General features: G+C 57.1%; 1 protein-coding gene across 2 annotated transcripts in view; it reads right to left on the bottom strand.

Annotated features, from left to right (window-relative positions):
* Window positions 1–3565: 3565 nt before the first annotated feature.
* Window positions 3566–20935, bottom strand: part of SLC7A5 (solute carrier family 7 member 5) — a 34771-nt gene continuing 17401 nt past the window's right edge. The window contains exons 3-10 of one of the 2 annotated variants that reach the window (XM_059667118.1): window positions 14238–14343; window positions 13495–13539; window positions 12924–13047; window positions 11808–11911; window positions 11077–11173; window positions 9658–9807; window positions 7655–7832; window positions 3566–6255 (exon numbers count right to left, since the gene is read on the bottom strand). In XM_059667118.1, the coding sequence (XP_059523101.1) occupies window positions 6200–6255; window positions 7655–7832; window positions 9658–9807; window positions 11077–11173; window positions 11808–11911; window positions 12924–13047; window positions 13495–13539; window positions 14238–14343 (860 nt within the window). In that variant the 3' untranslated portion in view covers window positions 3566–6199. The remainder of the gene's footprint in view (window positions 6256–7654; window positions 7833–9657; window positions 9808–11076; window positions 11174–11807; window positions 11912–12923; window positions 13048–13494; window positions 13540–14237; window positions 14344–20935) is intronic. The other variant, XM_059667119.1, reaches the window with a different exon arrangement.

Genomic DNA, 20935 nt, shown 5'->3' with positions numbered 1-20935 from the left:
GTTACTGCAACTAGAGGAGTGGGGTGGGGACAGCTGTCATGTTCAGGGACACCCAGAAGGACAGAGTGGGGCCCTTTGGACACATTAGGAAAACACTCACTCACTAGTCCAGTGATGGCGAACCTATGACACACGTATCAGAGGTGACACGCGAACTCATTTTTTTGGTTGATTTTTGTTAAATGGCATTTAAATATATAAAATAAATATCCAAAATGTAAATCTTTGTTTTACTATAGTTGCAAATATCAAAACATTTCTCTATGTGACACGGCACCAGAGTTAAGTTAGGGTTTTTCAAAATGCTGACACGCCGAGCTCAAAAGGTTCACCATCACTGCACTAGGGTAATCAGCTTTGTGGGTTGTGCAAACACCCTCAAGGCGAAGAGCTGCCCCCTGCAACCTCGGCAGGGAGACCAAGTCCAACCCGAGTCTCCCACGTGCCTTTATCAACCTCCGGTCGGGCGGGAGCTGCCAAAGGGATGGAGGCCTCTCCGAGAGGTTCAGGGCTCCCTCCAGCATGGCGCCACCACCGCCTGACAGAGCTTGGAAGGGTTGGGACCACGAGGTGAGCAGATAGGACCCATGCTCTGACTTTGGGTCCTGGAGCCACACTTGGAGGGGTAAGAGCCTTCGTGGGGGTCACATGTCATTCCACAGCAGCCTGCATAGAGGTCAGTGAGTGAGAGAAAACTTCTGGAACCTTCTGTGCCCCCTCTTTGACCCAGAGGATTTGTTCTCCAATGAAACTGTTCACCCAGGGGGTTTTATGGGATTTAAGCATTTAACTTTAATCACACAGTTGCGTTCCTACTTGCAGGAAGGATTATGTCAGCCCTTGGCTGTGAGAGAAGCAACTGAGTCTTGCTGAAACTGGATCCAAGGGAACGGGCAACACACAGCCTGTTTGGTGTGGGCATGCTCAGGGGGATTTAAAGTTTCTGGTAGGAGACTGAAAGTTTCAGCCAGGCTTCCTGGAGTTCCAGCAGAAAGTGGGTGGTTAGGTAGCCGGAGATGCCACTAGCCTCGGACAACCCCCCCCACCATGCGTGCGAACAGCAGCTCTTGGGGTGAGGATCTGGGGATGGACTGATGATGACCTGGACTCCCACTGTCCCTCTCTGGAGGTTGTGCAGAGATCGACAAGGACTTGTGAACTCTAGAGACTGGAGAAGTGTCATATGTTTAGGATGCACCGAAGGGCCCATGCAGAGGGGCATGACCAGAGGAGCTCTCCAGGTGGAAGCATCGATTCCTCCCTGAGGCCCGGGACTTCCCAGGTTGCCAAGTTCTCCCTCTTGGTTGAGATGTCACTCCCACCCCCACAGCCTGCCCAATCCCACTCTCATGGTGGTTCTGGCTAATGCCGTGGACAAGGGTGGCTTAGTAATGTCAGATGTCCCTGCCTCACTGTTGATGGATTGACCCCACTAACCCCCCTTCACCAGTTCCACACGTGTACATGGCAAACTTGGTGAGCCTGGCAGAACTTTCTAAGAACTTGGGGATCACAAGGAGAAGTCTTGTCCTGTTGCAGCCAGCATTCCGGTCTTGCTCTCCCTTCCCTTCTCCTCCTAACATTCCTCTCTACTCACAGTGGTTGAGTAATTGCAGGCTGTTGCTTGAATGTGCCCTGGATCCCCACCCTGTGGACATTTTTGCCCCCCCCCCCCCAATCCCTTCCTCTCCACTGTCTCAAGCTCTCTCTGACCCCCATCTTCTCTCTACCTGCCTCAAAGGAAGAGCTCTGCTCTGACCACACGTGTGGGGTCGTTTGTTCGGGTTGGCCCGAGAACTATCCTTTCAAGTGTCCAGATCCTTTTCAGCAGCAGCAGTGGAGGGAGAGCTTGGCCCTGAGTTGGGGGAAGGGCTGGCTGCTGGGTCCAGCCAGGTCTGCAGAACAGTCCCGATGAGGTTTCCAATCTTTCACGCCTCTTTCATTATGTTTTCCAAATACTTCCATGCCAACGGAAGTAGAACTTTAACACACTTCTCAGTGCATTGTGACCTGAGAGTCATACAGAGCTGCCCCTGGAAGTTTTGTGCAGCCAGGCTTCCTGGAGTTCAGGCAGAAAATGGATGCTTAGGCAGCCTGGGCAGGAGTGAGAACCATCGTGGGCACATGACCCACTGGGGGCGTGGGTGCAGCAAACACAGGCAAGCTTCGATCAGGCCTGCACAGGCAGCCGCCTGCCCACTAGGGCTATGCAATCCCATCTCCCACCTGTTAGCTCCACTCCCCACCCAGCCTGCAGGGAGGGGGAGAACCCCCATGAGCTCATTTGGGGGCCTGCTGGCTTTGGGGTTCAGTATGCAGGGTATACCTGGTGATTGGGAGCTGTGTACCATGGCGTTCTCACAAGTGGTGGCAGCGCTGGTACTTGGCCCTCAAGGCCTCTCTGCACCTCCAGGGTGGCTCTAGGTCAGAGGTGGGGAACCTTCTTTTCTGCCAAGGGCCATTTGGAGATACATATATGGTCAGTCCTCACCTGAGGACATTTTCCTATTGATTTTTAGAGTGGGAGGGGTAAGAGAAACATCGATTGGTGGCCTCCCCCACGCCCCCTGACCAGGGACGGCGATTGAGCCTGCAACTGAGAGGCATGTGTCCTTGACCAGAATGGAACTCGAGACCCTCAGTTTGTGGGTTGACACTCTAACCACTGAGCAACTCAGCCAGGACCCATTTGGCTATTTATATCATTTTTGGGCCATACAAAATTACCAACTTAAAAGTTAGCCTGCTATCTTTGGTCAAACATTTAAGTAACTCACCCCTAATGCCTTAGCAGGGTCAGACCAAATGATTTCACAGGCTGTAATGGCCCGTGGGCCGGACGTTTCCCACCCCTGCTCTAGATGGTACTTTTTGCCCCAAGCCCACCTGGTGGCCCCAATGCCTGGGAGTAGAAGGCCCCTTTGTGGGTACCCAAGGCCTCCAGGTCCAGCCTTCGTATGCTGGAGCCCCTGGCCTGGGCTCACGTGATAGTTACTGTGGTCGGACCACTCACCCTTGCTGTGCCACCCCAAGACACCCTTCCATATCCAGGTCCCACCTGTCCCCAGGCCCTGGTCAAACACCAACATTTGGAATGGAGTTTGCTTGCATGAAGTGAGAGCTGTCTGTGGTAGAGCTGGTGTGGCACTCAGCTGAGTCCAGCTTGAGACCAGATACTCAAGAAAGTCCTGGAAATGAGGAAATGTGCTTGCCCCTTCCTCCCAGCCCGGCTGGCATGTCTCTTCCCTGACCTCCCGGGACTGGTCCTGGCAGCAACCAGTCACCTGTGGGCCAGTGGCCAAGCTCTTCCCATCTCGGGGGTTGGCCTCGACTTCAATGTCCCTTCTAAGAGGCAGACTGGATTCTCCCTCTGCTCCTTGCCTCCCTCCCAGCTGTCACCAGTGAGCATGTTATCAGGGGCTCTGGCCACCTTGTTTGGCCTCCAGGAGGCGTGTCAGTGAGTGAGTGAGATGGATCAACCCTCTCCAGGGGAGTCACACCCAGGCACATTCCTACTCCCAATATTCGGTGCGGAAGGAAAGAACAGGAAGGCCACCAGCAGTCATTATAATTCTGATCATTTTTCTTTAAAAACAAACAAAAGCCCCACCCCACAAGAAAAACAGAACTCCCTACCCCTAACCAGCAAATGTTACAGGTTAGCCATTAACACGAGAAGAGAAAGACATTGAAGCCGCGCACGTCATTACAAGGTGGAGGTTTGTCGCCGGGCCAATGACAATGTCACAGTGACAGCACTGCCGTGGCGAGGACACCGACAGGGACACAAAGACAGCAACAACATGCCGGAGAAGCCAGGCTGAACTGGACCTGCAAATAAATAAACACGGCGCCGACAGCATCCTTACGTTACTGAGGCCTTAGGACAAACTCGAACAGCAGGACACCTGAACAAACGCTAGCTGGTTACGCCGGGGTTTGGATAAAAAAATTAACCCTCCCACATGTGAACGCTCCGGACACTTGTCAGTAGAGTGGTCAGAAAGAGCGGAGAGACTGCCTTCCCAGAGGCCAACACGGCAGGGCCCGGGGTATCTGCAGGCAAGCACCTCAGGATGCAGCCCTGACCTCCCTGCCTCCCCAGGTGGGTCCCTGGGCGACACAGGCCCAGGAATCAGGGAAGGGGCCCCCAAGCCACCCTCAGCAGAGGTCCCAGCCCAGACGCTGGGGAGAGCCACACTCTAGAACTGCCTTTGACTTCTCAGTGGCTCCTCTAGCCCTCACCTCCACGTGGGAAGGGAACCCGGGGGCCCCAGTCTACCCCGGCAGGGGTGACTTGCCTCAGTTGCCCACGACACACTGGGGGTTCCCACCCGTTTGCAGGCTGCTGAAGCAGATCACGGTAGGGAGGCCACCCAAGGACCGTCTGGTTTCCCATAACCTGCAAGGCCATATCTACCCTCACAGCATCCCAAGGGCCCCCTGGAGCCCAGGTGGGTGGCAGCAGGCTGGATGGGCCATTCGAAGCTGAGCAATGAGGCCTGATGCCTGAGGGCTCAGTTCAACCTCCCGCTGGGAGGTGAGTGGTCAGAGGCCAAGGCAGAGCCCCAGCACCTACGACGGGGCCTAGAGGACCTGACCCTAGCTGATGGTGCTTCCCAGGATGGCTTCCTGGACAGAGTGACAGCTCAGGTAAGCCAGCCTCAGCTGCCTCCTGGGGTGCGGGGAGCCACCACAGGAGCCACAAGGACAAGGCCTGCTAGTAGCCTCTCTGGAGAGGAGGGAGGCGTGCTGTGTTGCGAGCCAGACCCCTAGAGTCGGGCGGCCTCAGGAGCAGGTGGAGTTGGGGCACTGAGGAAGGCGCGGCTGTCCTCTGCTGACTGGGATCCAGTCTGGAGCAGGCCGTGTTGGTGGCAGGAGGGGAGGATGGCACCCTTGCCAGGAGCTGAAAGCCAGCCCCAGACACACCCAGGGGGTTGCCATCCAGCCACGGAGGCCAATTTTGCGGACCCTGGGAGGGGCTGCCTTGGGGACCTGAATGAGAAGCCCACCAGGTCTTGGCATCTGCCTTCCTGTCACATCTCTTTCCAGGCCTCACGCCTGGGGCTTTGCCTGAGAGAACTAGAGCTGGCTCCCAAACGATGCAGCACAGGGCGGAAGGCAGCACCGCGGGAGGCCCTCTCCACCGGAGATGCCTGATCCTCCTGCCTTTGTGCCTTTGCTCAGGCTGCCATGCAGGGCAGGAAGCACAGTCAGGAGCCCATGGCAGCCTGAATGACAAGGGCCGAGCCCAGAAACCGGCCCTGCTCTGCTCGTCCTGGCAGGACCTCTAGGATCGTCCAGATGCCATGACCTCTACCAGGAGCTCCACCCAAACACCAGGCACAGGAACTGGCTCTTTCTGTGGAGCTGGGGCTGGTATCAGACTCCTCTCAAGCCCTTTGCTCTCCAACAAACCTCTCCAAAGACGGCCGTTTCAGCAAGACTTTCTCTTCTTTTTAGGGGTCAGGGAGGGAGGGATCGACCTCAGGTCTTTAAGGCAGAGACATAAGCCCAAGGTTAGTTTTCCCAATGTCACTACATCTACTAACCAAAAAACAAAAAAAAACAAAAAAAACAAAAAACACCTAAGGAAGCCAAGCACACATCTGTCAGTGCAAATCTGAGGCAGAGTCTCGGTAGCTTATTGGCAGCTGGAGTGTTCGGCTCTCAGAATCCCTCCTCCTCCTGAAGCTGGTGCTGGGGGTCACACCCAACGACAGGACCTGGTCCCTGAGGCACATCACGCTGCTGGCAGTGTTAAGGGACAAGAGTCTCCCTACCTGCCCTCCCCCTGTTTCTTTAAAAAATAATCATCTTGGTGGTGTCAAGTTGACCCCAAAATTAAGTTAAAAAATAATACCAAAAAAAAGGAGGAAAAAACCCACAAATGAACAAAGGTGGGAAAGGACAAGGGCCCAACATGGGAAAAGTCTGCAGTCTGTCAGAAGGCGCAGCCTCTTCTCAGTTCAACATTCGTGCCTCGCACTCTGGAGGAGGTATCGATAGAAGTCCGTCTTCCGGGACTAAATTCGTACCAGTTTTCACAGTGGCCCTGGCACCTGACCTGGTGGAGGGACAGTGCGGGGCGCTCAGCTGAGCTGCCTGGATGATGGAACGGGTCGCCTTTTAGGTGGGTGAGTTGTTTTAAAATGATCTTTGTGTATTTTCCATCCGCCAGCTTCCCGGCTCCGCTCTCTTATGTCTCCTGGGGGACCACTTGCATGAGCTTCTGGCAAAGAACTGTCGTGGAGACTGCAGGGGAGGGGAGAGCAGAGTTACTCGGGGGTCGTGCTATCATGTGCCTGGGGGCCAGGGGCACCAGGGAGTGCCGAGAGCTGCAGGTCACCCGGCCTCATGGCACCAGACCCCCAAGGTTGCAAGAGAAGCCAGAGACCCAGAACTTTATGTAAAACTTCCTGATCTGAAAATATGTACACCAGGCTCAAGGGGCTCCCTCCTGGTGGGCACCAGCCTTCACTCCAGGTTGGCCGCAGAGGAACGCCTGCTTCTTCCAGTGACTTTGTAAGTCACCCGGGGGGTGTGGCCAAGGAACTTGGCAATAGGTTGAGCACTGGCCCTGCCCATCACCCTGTTTCAGAACCCTGGGGTTATGGCAGCAATAATCCTATATAATAAGAGAGGAATATGTTAAATAGCTGTTATGTCCTGAGGCGTAACGACCAAGTGCATCAGGACCAGTCAGGACCAGATCACGGATCAGCAGGAGGGTAGGCCAGCGAGGTACAAGCCAGCTGTGGAGAGCTACAGGAGCGGGCAGGGCAGCAAGCTATGAAGGGGGGGTGCGGGCCGGGAGGAGCTACAGGAGTGTGCAGGGCTACTAGTGGGATAATAAGTCCCGATGCTGAGGGCTCTTCCTGTGTGTCCACACCCGGGCCACCGCCTGGCAGACACCCAGGGCCAGAACAAGGCTGCCCCCACTGCCAGATGACAGCCACGTGCCTGCAGTCCCAAGAGGGAGTGGAGCAGGCGGGTGTGTGCCAGGGGCCCGGATGAACACTCTGTGGGGTGTGATTTCAGGACACAGGGCTTGCATTAGGGTCTGGTGTGGTCTGCAAGATGATTAGTAGGGAGTCTAGCCTGGCCTGGAGGCTAAGGCCTGCTGAAAATGACTGACGGTGTTCCACATGTTCAGATCAGGAGGTTTCACATAAAGTCACAGGGCAGGTAGCAATCAGAATCTGGAGAGCCACCAGGACATGGTGATTGGGGTGCAGGCTTGCAAACACCAGCGAGTGTGCCAGGAGCCGGCCATATTAAGAGCGGCCTCAGTACGGGCTCCTAAACGTGCTGGTTAGTGGGCCCTGTGACCACAGTGCAGAGATCCTGCTTTCTCCGCCTCTGCCTTTCTGGGTCAGCCTTGTGCTGAGGCTGGCGACAGCACTGGGATTTTGTTACTTGGCAAAAGCAGCCTGGTTTTCTGGAATCCCTTGTTCTGAGATTAGCTGGTGCCAAGCTGAGCGTCTTATCCCTGAAATACACGGGCCAGACGTCACCGCTAGACACGCCAAGTGCCTGAACGCCTAGCTAAGGGATTAGATGAGACGGCAGACAGCGTGCTGGGGCGGGCGTGGGTGGACCGGCAGGGCGGAGAGCGGCCCCAGCTGTCAGGCTGCACTGAGGAGATACTCACAAATGCCCTGGAGGAGCCACTTGGGCTTGTTTTGCCACCGGACCCCGAGGAAGTAGACCGGGAGGCCGCTGAGGATTATGGCAAAGCCGATGCCACACTCAATGGGGGTCTTCCAGAAGGAGACGGCGATCAGGAACAGGCAGGCCAGGATGAAGAACACGGGGAGTGCCAGGTTCACCTGGGGACAGAGGGCGGAGCGATGGGCATCTGTTGCTCCCTTCCCACACCTCCCACGTCCTGTCATCACAGTCCTGTCCACTCCGCGGAAAGTGCTGCGTCCCCACCGCCCTCCTGACCTCGATGGAGTCATCTCCCCATCAGGCCCACTTAGGCGCTCCCATGGGACCCCCCAGAGCACACCCTGTGCCTCCTGCTGCAAGCCCATCCCTCCCACCTGGTCCAAGAACAGCTCCGACCTCCCGGAGCCGTCACTCGGGCCTGTCTCCCTCTTCAGCATTTACCAGTCTGACCTGCCGGCTGGGGACTCTGGAGACCTGAAACCTTCCCCTGTTCTCCGTTTCCTCAGCACAAGGCGCCAGGCAGTAATTACCCAAAGCACAGACGGTGCCGACCGAAAACGCAAACAACCCTCGAGGCTTCCCAAGGTCAGGGGATGTGGACCTTGCTGGCTCCCACATCACAGGGCAGAAACCCTGGCCCAGCACCCATTCACCAATGTCACTCAAGGTGGGGACGTTTCTGGGAAGACCGTGGCACCCACTAATAAGTGAGGGGCATCTGCCTTCTCAGAGAGCCTTTGTGAGGAGGCTGACTACAGTCTGCACAGCACAGGCAGACCAGCCACAGAGGCGCCCCTGGCCCGGCCCAGCCCGGCTCCAAAGACCATGTCCTGCTTCTGCATCTGGGTGGGCTTGTCTACACACAGACTTGGCCATCTGCCCACACACTGCAGATGAAGGGCAAGCCAGGGCCCCACCTGGTCAGCCCAACTGCATGCCCCTCCCCAGTCCAGGTTAACAGTGAAACAAAGCCCCACCATGTGCCCAGGATAACAGGACAGAGCCCACCACAGGCACAGGTGACATGGAGATAGAACCAACCATGTGCCCAGGATAACACGGGGACGGAGCCCACCACAGTAGGCAGCAAGGTGTTCCAGGGCACTAAGGTTGCTCTGGTGCCCAAGAACCTCTTCATGGCAGGGAAGCAGGCCCTGCTGCCTCTGTGGGCCTGCTGGGTGGGGCAGACAAGGATGTGGCCCATGGACAGGTGTCTCTAGGCCAAATGCCACTAGGGACTGGACAAAGGACACAGCCAGTGGCCATCATGAGTTCCTCCCTCTCTCTCCCTGACATGCTCACAGCGACGTGCTCACTGGGCTTCTCCGGCAGAAGCGTGGCTTCATTGGCCCGTTTTTTGAGAAACAAGGTCACCCTTGGGCGGCTGTCCCGCGAGGAGAGGGGCATTCACCTTAGGCCAGGCCCAGCTGGCACCTCAGCAGTCTAATGCTACAACTCCTCCATTCAATGCGGCAGAGCTGGTCTCGGCCAGGTCTACACCCTATGGGCTCAGACGTCACCTCCCACCCACCACAAATGACCTCCCCCTCACAGCCTTGGCAGCACCCCTGAACACACATGGCCCCTACATCTCTGCCCACATGCCACCTTCTCAGGACCACCCGCCACCCTGGTCAGCTGCCCCCTGGCCAGTTAGGCCCCCACCCTGCCAACCTGTCCACCCCACAGGGCTCATCACCTGCCCACCGGGCACTGAGGGTTCTTATTTATTGCCTCGCGCACCAGGACCCTCTACAGGAGGCATCCTGACCCCTGGTTCAGAGCGGAAATGGCAACTCCAAGAGGGGCGGTGGCTTGTTCAGGCACAGGCCGGGAGGGCAGAACCAAGAGGCTGTGCAGAGCTGGCTCCTCACAAAGGCTGTCAGGGACACCTGGGCCCCGTTTCTCCAGCGCATGACGCACCGAGCCCCCAGCCGCTGGGGGTGCGCCAGGCCTGGGCCGCCCACGCGGCTGGGCCCTCACCTTGATGGGCCGCTCCAGCTCAGGCTTCTTGTATCGGAGCCACAGCATCCCGATGATGGCCAGGGCCACACACAGCCAGTTGAAGAAGCTGAAGAAGTTGATGACGGAGAAGATGTCGTTGGAGAAGGCGTACAGCAGGGTCATGAGGCACTGCAAGCAGAGAGAGGGGGCAGCGTGAGCCAGGAACAGGACGGCCTGGAGGATGGAGGCCACCGGTGCTGGGACACGTCTGCAAGGGCTGACAGCACTTGTGCACTCATGCTTTAAAGGAAGACCTAGTTTGAGCAACACACGTGTTCTCAGAAAGCAAAGGCCCCACTGAGAGCGGGAAGGGAACGAAGGCCTAAACCCTGTACTCACTGCAGTGTTACCTGTAGAAGCAATGACTGGGAACCAGCTAAGTACCCATTACGGAGCTCTCCCAGACCCCCAGCCACTGGGCACCCACAGGAGTTTCAAAACTGAGCCCAGGCTCTGCATGGTTTCTAGCGTGTCCCGGAACCATCTAGTGCTTCTCCCTTCGCAAGGTGGAGCTTTGCCCTCTCTCCTTGAGTTGGGCTATACATACTGACTCACTCCTAACGAACAGAACAAGACAGAAATGACAAGTGTGACCACGGAGGGTAGGTCATAGAAACAGGGTTCCTGGCTCTTCCTCCTGGCTCCCTCGCCCTGGCTTGCAGCCCTGTGGACAAGCCCCCGTCCTGAGGAACCGAGGTCTCATGCTCACAGCCACGTGAGGGGCCATCCTGGAAGCGGCTCCTCCATCCCCGGCCAAGCCTTCAGATGGGACGCAGCCCCGACCACCATCTTGTTACCACCCCACGAAGGACCCTGAACCAGGGCCTCCCAGCTAAGCTGCCCGGAGTTCCTGACTCACGGAAACAAAGAGATAGTGAATGCTTTCCGTTTCCTGGGTGATTTGTTACAGAGCAAAGAGAACTAATAAGACGTTAGGCAAGCTGAAGAGAAGTGTGCACGATGTGACCTCACTAGAAATCGCACGTCTGTTAACATGCCACAGAGGTCCAGAGGCACGGAGCACGCAAAGCCGCCTGTGAACCGTGGCTCCCTGGGAGGACAGAGCAGAGCTTCTGCTCCACAGATGCTGGACTGTTTGAAGTTTTTTTAATAACTACCGTGTATTATTTTTGGAATTAAAAACTAAAACCAGTGCCCTTTGTTGTTCAGTGGAGCAGGCAGCCAAGGGCACAATACAAGGAAACACTCGGCTAACTTATCTGCATCTCGGTCTCCGCCTTGGTCTGCTGTCCAGTTGACACCAGGCGAAGGTGGGAGGGTGTCATGCAGATGAACCCTGGAGCCTCCCCTTCCCCCCAGGAATTCCCCAATCTTGTACTTTAATCCACTTGTAATCCTCGCGGGGAAGAGGGGCATCAGGCGGTGCTGCCAGCTTACCGTGAACAGGAGGGAGGGCATGGGCGTCAGGAGCTGCGGGTGAATCATGGAGAGGACAGAGGGCAGGTGGCCCTCCCTGGACCCCACAAAGAACAGCCTGTGGACGGAAAAGCAGGCGGTTGGCCTCATCACCGAGCACCCAGGCAGGGGCCTCTCGGTCTCCCTGACCCACTCAGCTGGCAATGGGGAGCTCAGAGGCTTGCTCACCTGCAGCCCCCCTTCCCCTGGGCAGGGCACACAATGAACCCATGACAGTCTAGGACAGTGATGGCGAACCTATGACACGCGTGTCAGAGGTGACACGCGAACTCATTTTTTTGGTTGATTTTTCTTTGTTAAATGGCATTTAAATATATAAAATAAATATCAAAAATATAAGTCTTTGTTTTACTATGGTTGCAAATATCAAAAAGTTTCTATATGTGACACGGCACCAGAGTTAAGTTAGGGTTTTTCAAAATGCTGACACGCTGAGCTCAAAAGGTTCACAATCACTGGTCTAGGACACAGCAGTTGTGTCACTTCTGGGCAGGGGAGAGTCCCTGGTTCCTTTACTTCCGTATTACATGGATGTTTTGATAGCCACATATTACTCAATATAACAAACAGATACAACCTTTAAAGCTCATGTTAAAAAGCAGCATGCAGCACTGGCCCCAGCTCAGCCTCCCTCCCGGTCCTGCCCTGGCTCCCACAGAGCCGAGTGGGGAGCGTGGTCCTGGGGGGCTCACCTGGAGGACGTGAAGAGCGACCCGTTGACGGAGCCGAAGCAGGACAGGCCCACAAAGACGGGGATGATCCAGGACATGACGCCCAGGTGGTAGTTCCCGAAGTCCTAGACAGATGCCACACAGTGAGCCCGGGCCCCTTGATGCCCAGCACGCGGCCCAGTCTGGCCCAGCCCCAGGCCACTTGTCTGCACGCGTCCCGCACACCCATGAGGATTCTGCGCACGTGACCCCCGGGGTCTGGATGTGAGGGCTGTCCCAGGGACAGAGTCCTCTTTAGAACAACACTGGTGGCTGTTCCTCATCCCCACACACTGGCACCTCTCACCCTGGCATTATACCAGGTTGCCCAGGTGCCCAGCCTTTCCCGTCTGTGTCTGCTCTGCTAGGGAACATGGCTTTGTCTCTGGCTGGGCCCCCATCGCCCGACCCAGAGCAAGGCTCAGTGAGGATTTATTCAGAAGGTGGAATGGGTGGGCGCGGACCCTCACCTGCTGAAGTGGCTGTGAGGACACCATGGGAAGTGAGCCTACGGGGCGCCCAGGACATTCCAAAGCCCGCTCGTACTACTTGGGGCCCCACTGTGGTTTGGAGGCTGATGAGCGCTCTGCTGCTGCCGGCATGGGGCCTGCGGATGCTGCTCTCCCTGCTCTGAACCCGTGTCCAGAACGCCCAGCAGAGGTGGCTCAGGATGCATGTGGGCAGCGGGTGGGAGAAGCCACCCGGCTTTTCATCCCAGTGCTGGGGTTCAGGCCTCACTTACAAGGACTGGACCTTCCAAATCACCATAATACCGCCGCCTTCCCCGCCCCTTCCCCGCCCTGTACTCGACTTTTAAAATGACTGAGGCCCGGACGACCACAGGCTGATTTTTAAAACTGGCCCAGGGTGTGGCCTGGGCATCAATACTTTGAAAGCCCCCTGTGATCCTCACGGGCAGCCAGGGTCGTGAGTCAGCACCCTGCACTCTCTGGCTTGGCAGCACAGCTCAACCCCTCCACACAGGAGAGTGGTTTGCAGCCCAGGGGCCTGGTCTGCTCCACATCACAGGCTCAGGGCGGCAGGGCTGGGCCTTGGTCTCTCGGCAACCTGCGCAAACACTGGCAGGTGGCATCTTACCACGGCCACAGCCTCTGACGACAGCATCTGCTCAGTGGACAGCGTGGTGAAGTAGGCCAGGTTCGTCAGCACGTACACCAGGGTGACAATGGGGAGGGAGATGATGATGGCCAGGGGCAGGTTTCTGGAAGGAACGAAAGGGCACATCATCAAAGTGCAGCTCCAGGCGGAACCAGCCCCGATGGCTCTCTAATACACAGGTCTGGTCCTGAGCCTCACTGCTTGGGGGAGGTGTGACGGAGAGGCTGTTGCCAGCTCTGGTCCCTGGCACTGGAAGCTGGCGCCTGGGGTTGGGCAGCTATGTGAACCTGGGTTAGTGACTCGACCCTGGTCTCAGCTCCCCATCTGTCAGATGGGCACTCCTGCTGATTCTAAGGGGAAATCTTGTTCAAGGTCACACAGTGCGCCCTCACCCCAGCCTGATCCTAACCCAGGGCCCCTCCCGAAAGGCCCTGCACTGCTTTCATCTGAGATCGGGCTGGGCCCCATGGATGAATTCTTAGGCAGAACCGACTTCTTCCTTCTCTCACGTTAAAATAACAACAAACAACGTCTCTGTTCACACACGCACCTGTAGGGGTTGATCATCTCCTCTGTGACAAGATTCAAGTAATTCCTAGACGTTAGAGAGCAGAGTTTAAGTATACATCCCTCCCACAGTTCTTCGGGGGAAAAGAGCAGATTCCAGGGGGAGCCCTGCTGGCTTATCTGGGCCAGTGAGGAGGCCCCTCACCCACCACCTGGGGCCCCGCTAGTGAGCAGCTGGGGGCAAGAGCCCAATCCTGCTCCCCTGGGAAAACCCTAACCCCTGCAGGCCTGTCCTCTCTCTGACCCGCCCGCCAGCACCTTCACCACCTGCCCACCCACCACACGGCAGCCATTCTTGTGGCCCAGTATAATCTGGCTGGAGTGGGGCCCAGCGGGGACCCAGCAGGAAGGAAAGTGTGTGTGTCTGTGTGTGTGGGGGGGGCATGAAGTTGTAGGCAGGCACTCCGTTCCTGGAGAGGGGGAGGCTGAAAACCACCAGGCCCAGCCTTTTAAGCTCAAATGCTTCACTCCCTTCAGCAAAGGCCTATCTACAGGACCGCCTTCCCAGGAGCCCAGACACTGGAGAAAAGCCAGGCTGCTGCGCTGTCCTCTCTGTGCTTTCTCGGGATGCGTCGGGTTCGAGCAGCTCTGAGAGGCTCTCCTGCCGCTCTCTAAAACTGCCCGGGGGCGGGGGGAGGGGGTGGCCGAGAGATTCAGATTTCTGGACACCTCAGGGCCTGCTCCGTGTGCCCCAAGGCCCAGGGAACCAGACATCCTGAAACGTACCATCCCCCATAGGCAAAGAGGCCGCTGTACAACGCCAACACGATGTTCCCCACGTTCAGTTTGGTGCCTTCAAATGAGGACTTGGGATCCAGATTGGACACATTACCTGGCAAAGGCCAAACAGACAGAAAGGTATGCTGTGTTAGAGAGGGCTGCACAGGGGCCATGCCGCAAGTTCCAGAACGTTCCTGGAGCAAATTACAGTAACAAACAACAATACTGGGGTGAAAGCTTTCCACTGTTACAAATTAAATGCACCTGCTGAGCCACTGACGCACACATTCCTGACTCGCCCTGGGCCAGGAGCCCCAGCAGGTGAGCACGACCTTGCCGTGACGTGGAGGAATGTCGTCTTTAAGGGCCCCTAGTCCACCCGAAAGGGACAGGTCAGGAGGGAGGGGCTGACGAGCCCTGGTCACCTCAGAGTGTGGTCCCTGCAGGTCAGGGGGATTTGGGTTTGAGCTTCACTCTAGCCCTTAGTGCCCAGAGAATCAAGAGCTGCTGAACCCAAACCAGGCTTCTCGTGTGCGCGATGGAACTCTTGAATGCCACCTCCTCATGGTGCTGTGAGCACAGAAAGACCCGAAAACGACTTAGGCCCTGGAACATGGCAGGGACTGAGCTGAACAAGAGACAGGGGGGACCCTCCCGGCCTCTTCCAGCTCCCGGGGGCTCCGGGCATCCTTGGCTTGTGGCTACATCACTCAGGCTCTGCCTTTTTCCTCACAGCCTTCTCCTTGTGCATCCTCTTCCACCTCCTATAAGGATACTCGTTGGATTTAGAGCCCGCCCTAATCTAGGATGGTCTCGTCTTAACCTTTACTTTGATTACACCTGAGAGGGCGCCAGGTCTGCTGGCTCAACTGGGCACTGGGCCCAGCCCCCACGGGGCTGGCACAGCCAGGAGCTCAGGGATGATGGCTCAGGAGTAGCGGCTCTGCTTGCTCTCGCCTTCGGGCCTGAGGACTGCCTGCCTGTTTCTAGAGGAGCAAGAAGCTAGTGAGGCAGTCAAACCTCCACTTAATGATGCGCATTAGCAGCTGCTCTATGTCCAGTGGCCCCCACAGGAGAGACCAGAGATGGCACCTTCTCAGGGGGAGGGCAGACTCTGGACTCTATACAGCGGTTTTCAACTGCCCACCCACCCCAGCAACCAGGGCACATGCCGTGACGTGTGGAGACATTAGGCTCTGCCATGCTGAGACCCCGCTCCAGATGATCCTGGGCAGATGCCCGGCCCATGTGCCACCACTCCCCAAGCCAGGCCAGATCCACTAACTGTTCCCAGTCCTCTTTCTCATGAACCCCAAACTGGGCGCAATCTTTGTTTCAACACAGACCTCCAGGCACAGGCAGACACAGATGAATGACTCACAGTCCCCCCACTTGAGCTCTAGCCTCACGGCCCCCCTCCTGCCGTTGACTGGGAAGGCAGGACAGGACCTCCCGCAGGGACCAGGGGCATAGGGGTATGGGAACCCCAGGACCCCACAGTATGATGCTGATGGCTCCTGTCACACTACAGAGTGCCCTGTGCCACCACCTCTTTTCTGGGGGCCCTTCTGCAACCTCAAAGCCGCCTCTAACTTGCATGCCCCACCCTGGAGGCCCTTGCACCTCAGTCTGCCTTCCTCATCCTAAAATGCAGCCATTAACAGCAACTCCCGGGAGGGCCACCAGGAATGAGAAAACTAACAGCCAGATACAGGGCCCTTTGGCAAGCTGCAATGTCACAGACTGTGCTGGGAACCAGAGTAATAGGGGTGGGAGCTTCCAAAAGGCCCTGGGGAACTGATTTTAGAGAAAACCAGCCATGGTTTTCTGTCACGCAGACACGGGAACCATCATTGACCCAGGAGTGGGGAGGAAGTCTCCCACGCTCAGAGAAGCTTCCTCAATAGAAGCCTGGGAGGGCACCCATCGTCATGCGCATGCAGGGACAGGACCAGGATCCGTCCTTCCTCCACTACCCAGTTCCCGAAGCAGAGGACAGACAGCTGCCTACAGTCCCTGCATCCCTGAGGCCGCCCCTGGCCTCTGTGCCCTGGGGAAGGCCTGGTCAAAATGTCAGCAGGGCTCTGCTGGGCCCCAGGCCTGAGAAACCCACACATGGCCGCTCACATCTCTGATCTGGGGATGCATGTCCAGAGCCTCAGGGCCGACCAGGTGGGCCCCCACCCAGTGCTTCCCCTCCTGTGACAGCCTGAGGAGGGTGAGGGCTCAGCCAGCCAATGGGCACCCCTCCCAGGACCGGACTCAGGACCCTGACTATGAAGAAGTCATTCCCCTAACTGGGGGAGCACTCACCACTGGAACCTTCGGCCTTCGGTCCCACTTTTACCCTCTGGGCCCCAGGTGATGGGCATTTACATCATGGAGTGTGCTGAGCAGAATTCATGGCCCCTAGAGCCCCAGAATGTCACTGACCGGGAAAAGGCTCTGTGCAAATGTAATTAAGGTAAGAATTTCAAGATGAGATCATGGATCAGGGTGGGCCCAAAATCCCATGAAAGTGTCATTAAAAGACACGAAAAAGGAGACACAGGAAGAGGCCACGTGAGGATGAAGGCAGAGGTGAGGGATGATGCCACAAGCCAAGGAACCACCAGAAACTAGAAGAGACCAAGAAGGACCCTCCCCTACAGGTTTCAGAGGGAGCACGGCCCTCACCGGAGACGTCTGGCCTCCAGAACTGTGGGAGGGAAATGTGTGTCTGGGCCCTCTGGTTTGTGTCATTTGCTATAGCAACGCCAAGCTCTCTGCAGAGACCAACCAGGCCTTGCTCCATTCGGGTCAGACCTCCTGGTTTCTATGCTGTGCCTCACAGTCACCGTCAGGATGTGGTGGAACAGCCATGGCCTTGGACTCTGCTTCGCAATCACAGGCCAAGCGAGCAGGTGCTTGGCCTAAGGATCACGCTCTGTAAAGTGGGCTGACCACACCAGGGGGCTGTGGCGCCCGAGTCCCATCTGGTGAGACAGCTGTGTGCCCTCAGAAGGCTCAGGGAGAAAGCACAGATACCCGCACCCTCGGGGGGCCACACCCCCTGGCCAGCTCACTGGGGCTCCCGTTTTCCCATCCGTCTTCCCACCCTGGGCTGAGTGACTGGGTCCAGTGCCTGCTCTACTTTGGCTCTGCCTGACGTCTGGGAGCAGTGAATCCGGGTTTGGGGCGGCCGAGGGAGGACAGCTCATTCGCCATGGCCACCGCCCATCCATGGTGTAGTCTTTTAAACACTTGGTGGAGCCAGCTGCTTGGCCTCAGGATCCTCTTCAAGCCTCAAATCCCAATGGGAAAGAACCCTGAGGGTCCTGGAGACCCCTGAGAACCGTGCTAGCAAAGGGCTTTGTGGCTGCACCCCCATTCTTACCGCAGCTCTGGCCCTCACTGCTCTGTCCGTGCAGCTGACCGCCGAGGGCGCAGTGAGCTGAGGGCGGCAGTGGGAAAGAGCCCAACTTCCAGGCCTTTGATTTCATCCCAGAGGGCGGCACACGAAGCATGTGACTGCAAATCTGTTATGATTCGGGATGCCAAATTAGCACGGGCCGTGCAGGCCCCATGGAAGGAGTCAGTTAAAAATTATCAAAGGACACCCACAGGAAAAGCAACCAACCCTCCCTCAATCGTGGCTTCACGGCCACAAGTGCTCTCACGGCGGCAGGAGGTGGTGTGGGGCTCCCATATCTACCATCTGGCCTCCACTGTGGGCATTTCAGAGGGGCAGCCTGGCCCATGGTGGGGAGGGGCCTTGAGGCACCATCCCTGTCTCCTGGGCACAGGGACTGGTGCAGAGAACAGAACCCCAGCGCTTCGCCCAACGCTGTTACAGTGTCCACGGTCTCAAGTGACCTTGATCCCCGATGGATTCTGTCACTGGTGGGAGCCGGGAGCACTTGCTATGCGATCTCCTCCCTGCAAGGGAGGACAGCCCTTCGCTGGCCACTGAGGTGCCTCGAAACCTTTCATAACAGCAAGAGATGGCGCCAGGTGTGCTGGGGGCTGCTGTTGCTAGTGTTGCCATTTCAGATTAAGAAACTGAGGCTCCAGTAAACAAAGGGACCTGCCCACGGGGGGCTGTCCCCAGACCCTCCCAGCCTGGCCTCTTTGCGTGGGCCTTTCCCACCACCTCCCCTGTGAAGCCCCACGCCGCGCTCTTGGGTGGGACAGAGGGGGCCTTCTCCCGAGGGAGCTCATATCCCTGCACACGGTTCCCATGTGGGGTTGCTGACACTGCTGTGGGACTGGACAGGCCACTGCTTCTCTGAGCCCCGACCCAATAACCTAAGATCCAAATGCAAACTGTAAAAGGACTCAAAGACCCATCTCTAGCCCTGGGAGCACGCTGTCATTCACAGGCCTGCCTGGGCCTTCCCTACTGCAAGGCTGCTCCCAGCCAGCAGCATCTCCTGTGCTTTCTCCACGCCCGCGCCCGCCCCCGCCCCCCCCCGCCCCGCCCTAGCTTTAGGGCAGTACTGGACACAGGAGGCAATCAACTCAGGATCTAAGTGCCTCCGTTCCTGGTGCTAACCACACCAGGTCTCCCGGCACTTGGGGACAATGTCCTAGTGGCTGGGCGAGCTCCTGTGAGCTGCCAGGGAGGCTGGAGGGCCAGGCCCTGGTGAAGGGGACAGGTCTCCTCCCGTCACTTCCTAGCGGAGGGCATCCTGCTCAGACACAACGTGGGAGGGGAAGGCGGCGTTTCTGTGGAACCTTTTATCTGCACAATTATGCAATCTGTTGTGTAACTGCTCAAGGAGACACAAGTTGTTCTCCCACCGGATGCCACGGCCCGAGCAAACCCACAAGGGCCCCATTGTGTGTCCTCCAGAAGGGACCTGGGCATGAGGGATGAGCCTTCCGCACTCCACTCTCACCCTCCAGCCTTGGAAAAACTGCTCCACTTTGGGAATGGCCTGATCTCAGGGCTGTGGACCTTGTAGGGTGTCATAGGTAAGAGGCTGACAGACAAAAGAAAAAGAGCAAAAGCAGGTGGAGGCGGCTGGCAGGTATGTCCTGAGCTGAAAAGTGCCCGCTGCCTACCCTGTCCACCTGCTTCTCTCTGTGGCCTCCCCATTCCAAGCCCCTCCCACCCACACTTCCTGCTCCAGCTGCTCCAGCCCCGTGGATCTGAAATGCCCACCTGAGCTGTTTCCCCTTCTGAAAAGGCTGGGAGTGAATCCAGACACCTTAGATGGTGCACGCAGGCCCAGGCCCGCTTACCCAGCACCGTGGGGCCCCAACTCTAGCCACAGGGGTAGTCCGAGCGCCTCCCACATCCAAGATCTCAGCCCCGGGGTCGAAGAGCAGTCTCTTTGTTACACTCTGTGCCTTCATCCGCCACACTCTCCGGAGAGCCTCCTCTCCATCCCCATCAGCCCGTCTGCCGCTTTCTTGTTCTCGTGTGTCCGATGTCCCTGAGCAGAGTGAGCTTTGAATGGTAGGGCCGTGTCCTCATTGGGTCTCTGACAGAGCCACATTCAGAACCTCAGAAGGTTCTGGTGAAGAAGGGGGGCAGGACGGCTCACGGGTCTATGGCCATGAGGAAACAAGGCCAACAGAGGCCTGAGACTACCAGTCAGCTGGACTTGAACCTGGGTGGGCTGGGCCCCATGCATGAGCCCCTTCTCCAGCTCTGGGCCCATCTGGGTGCCAGGCGGGCCAAGGAGGAAGACTGCTTTATTGCTGAGGGGAGTGAAGGAGAGAGTGCCTAGGCCAGTCGGCCAGGTCGGCCAGACAACAGGTCGCACTCTTCAGGTGCAGGATGGCCAGCAGCCAATCTGAGCCCAGGGAGCTGAGTCCCTCCCTGCCAGAATGTTTCAGCCCTCCTCCCATCAGCGCAGGGATCCACGGGGATCGGGTCGCTGCCCGAGGGGGAAACAGAGTCAGACAAATGTTGTGGGAGAAAGGGGTCAACAGTTTCAACAATGTGTCCTCCGGAAAGGAAGGCATTCCTCTGGGAACAAAGTAAATCTCTTCAAGGAAAACAGGACACAGGAATTTTGCAGACCTTGCACTGTATCCCGAGTTCAGAAAGGAACTGCTTCGGGCGTGTGGTGGCGGGGTGGATGTTTGCAACAACAACAGAATTATAAACACATTATGTATGCAGGCTGAACAAAAGCTCTTTGCTCTCTCTACTGAAATTTGTTTTTACAAAAGTCAGGTTCCCCCCACAGTCCTCCTCTGTCTGTATTTAATCATACCAGCCAAGTGAATGCCTTCACAAGCAAGGCTTCTATCAAATGACCCATCTCCTAGCTGGGCAAAGTGGTGGGTGCAGGATGGATTTTTCTTCCACTCATCAGTCCTAACCACTCTCCAGGACGCTGGGGAGTTACTCAGCCCTGGCCAGGGCCCTTGAGACCCCAAAAATTAGAGGGTAAGAAATGTCTTTAGGAAGATGCCGGAACCTGAAGCCCCAGGAGGGCTCTCACAGGGGGAGCGCCCAGAGCAGCAGCAGCAGATTCTGGCTCATCCCAGCTCTGCCTGGTGGGCTCACCCACAGGTCGTGCTAAGGACTTCCTGGGAGGCTGGACATCACTGGTCAGACGCATGCTCCCTAGAGGTCCGGCTTCTGAAGCAGTGACCTGCAAACCATAGAGTGACTGCGAACCAGGTGGAATTGTCCCTTCAAGGATGATAACGATGGTAGCTACGGGAGCTGGTACTTACTAGGTACCAGGTGCCATGCTAAAGGC

This window comes from Myotis daubentonii, chromosome 15, assembly GCF_963259705.1.
Source record: "Myotis daubentonii chromosome 15, mMyoDau2.1, whole genome shotgun sequence".
Classification (NCBI taxonomy): Eukaryota; Metazoa; Chordata; class Mammalia; order Chiroptera; family Vespertilionidae; genus Myotis; species Myotis daubentonii.
Note: the sequence above shows the minus strand (reverse complement) of the source record. Positions and strands in the feature narration are given on the sequence as shown.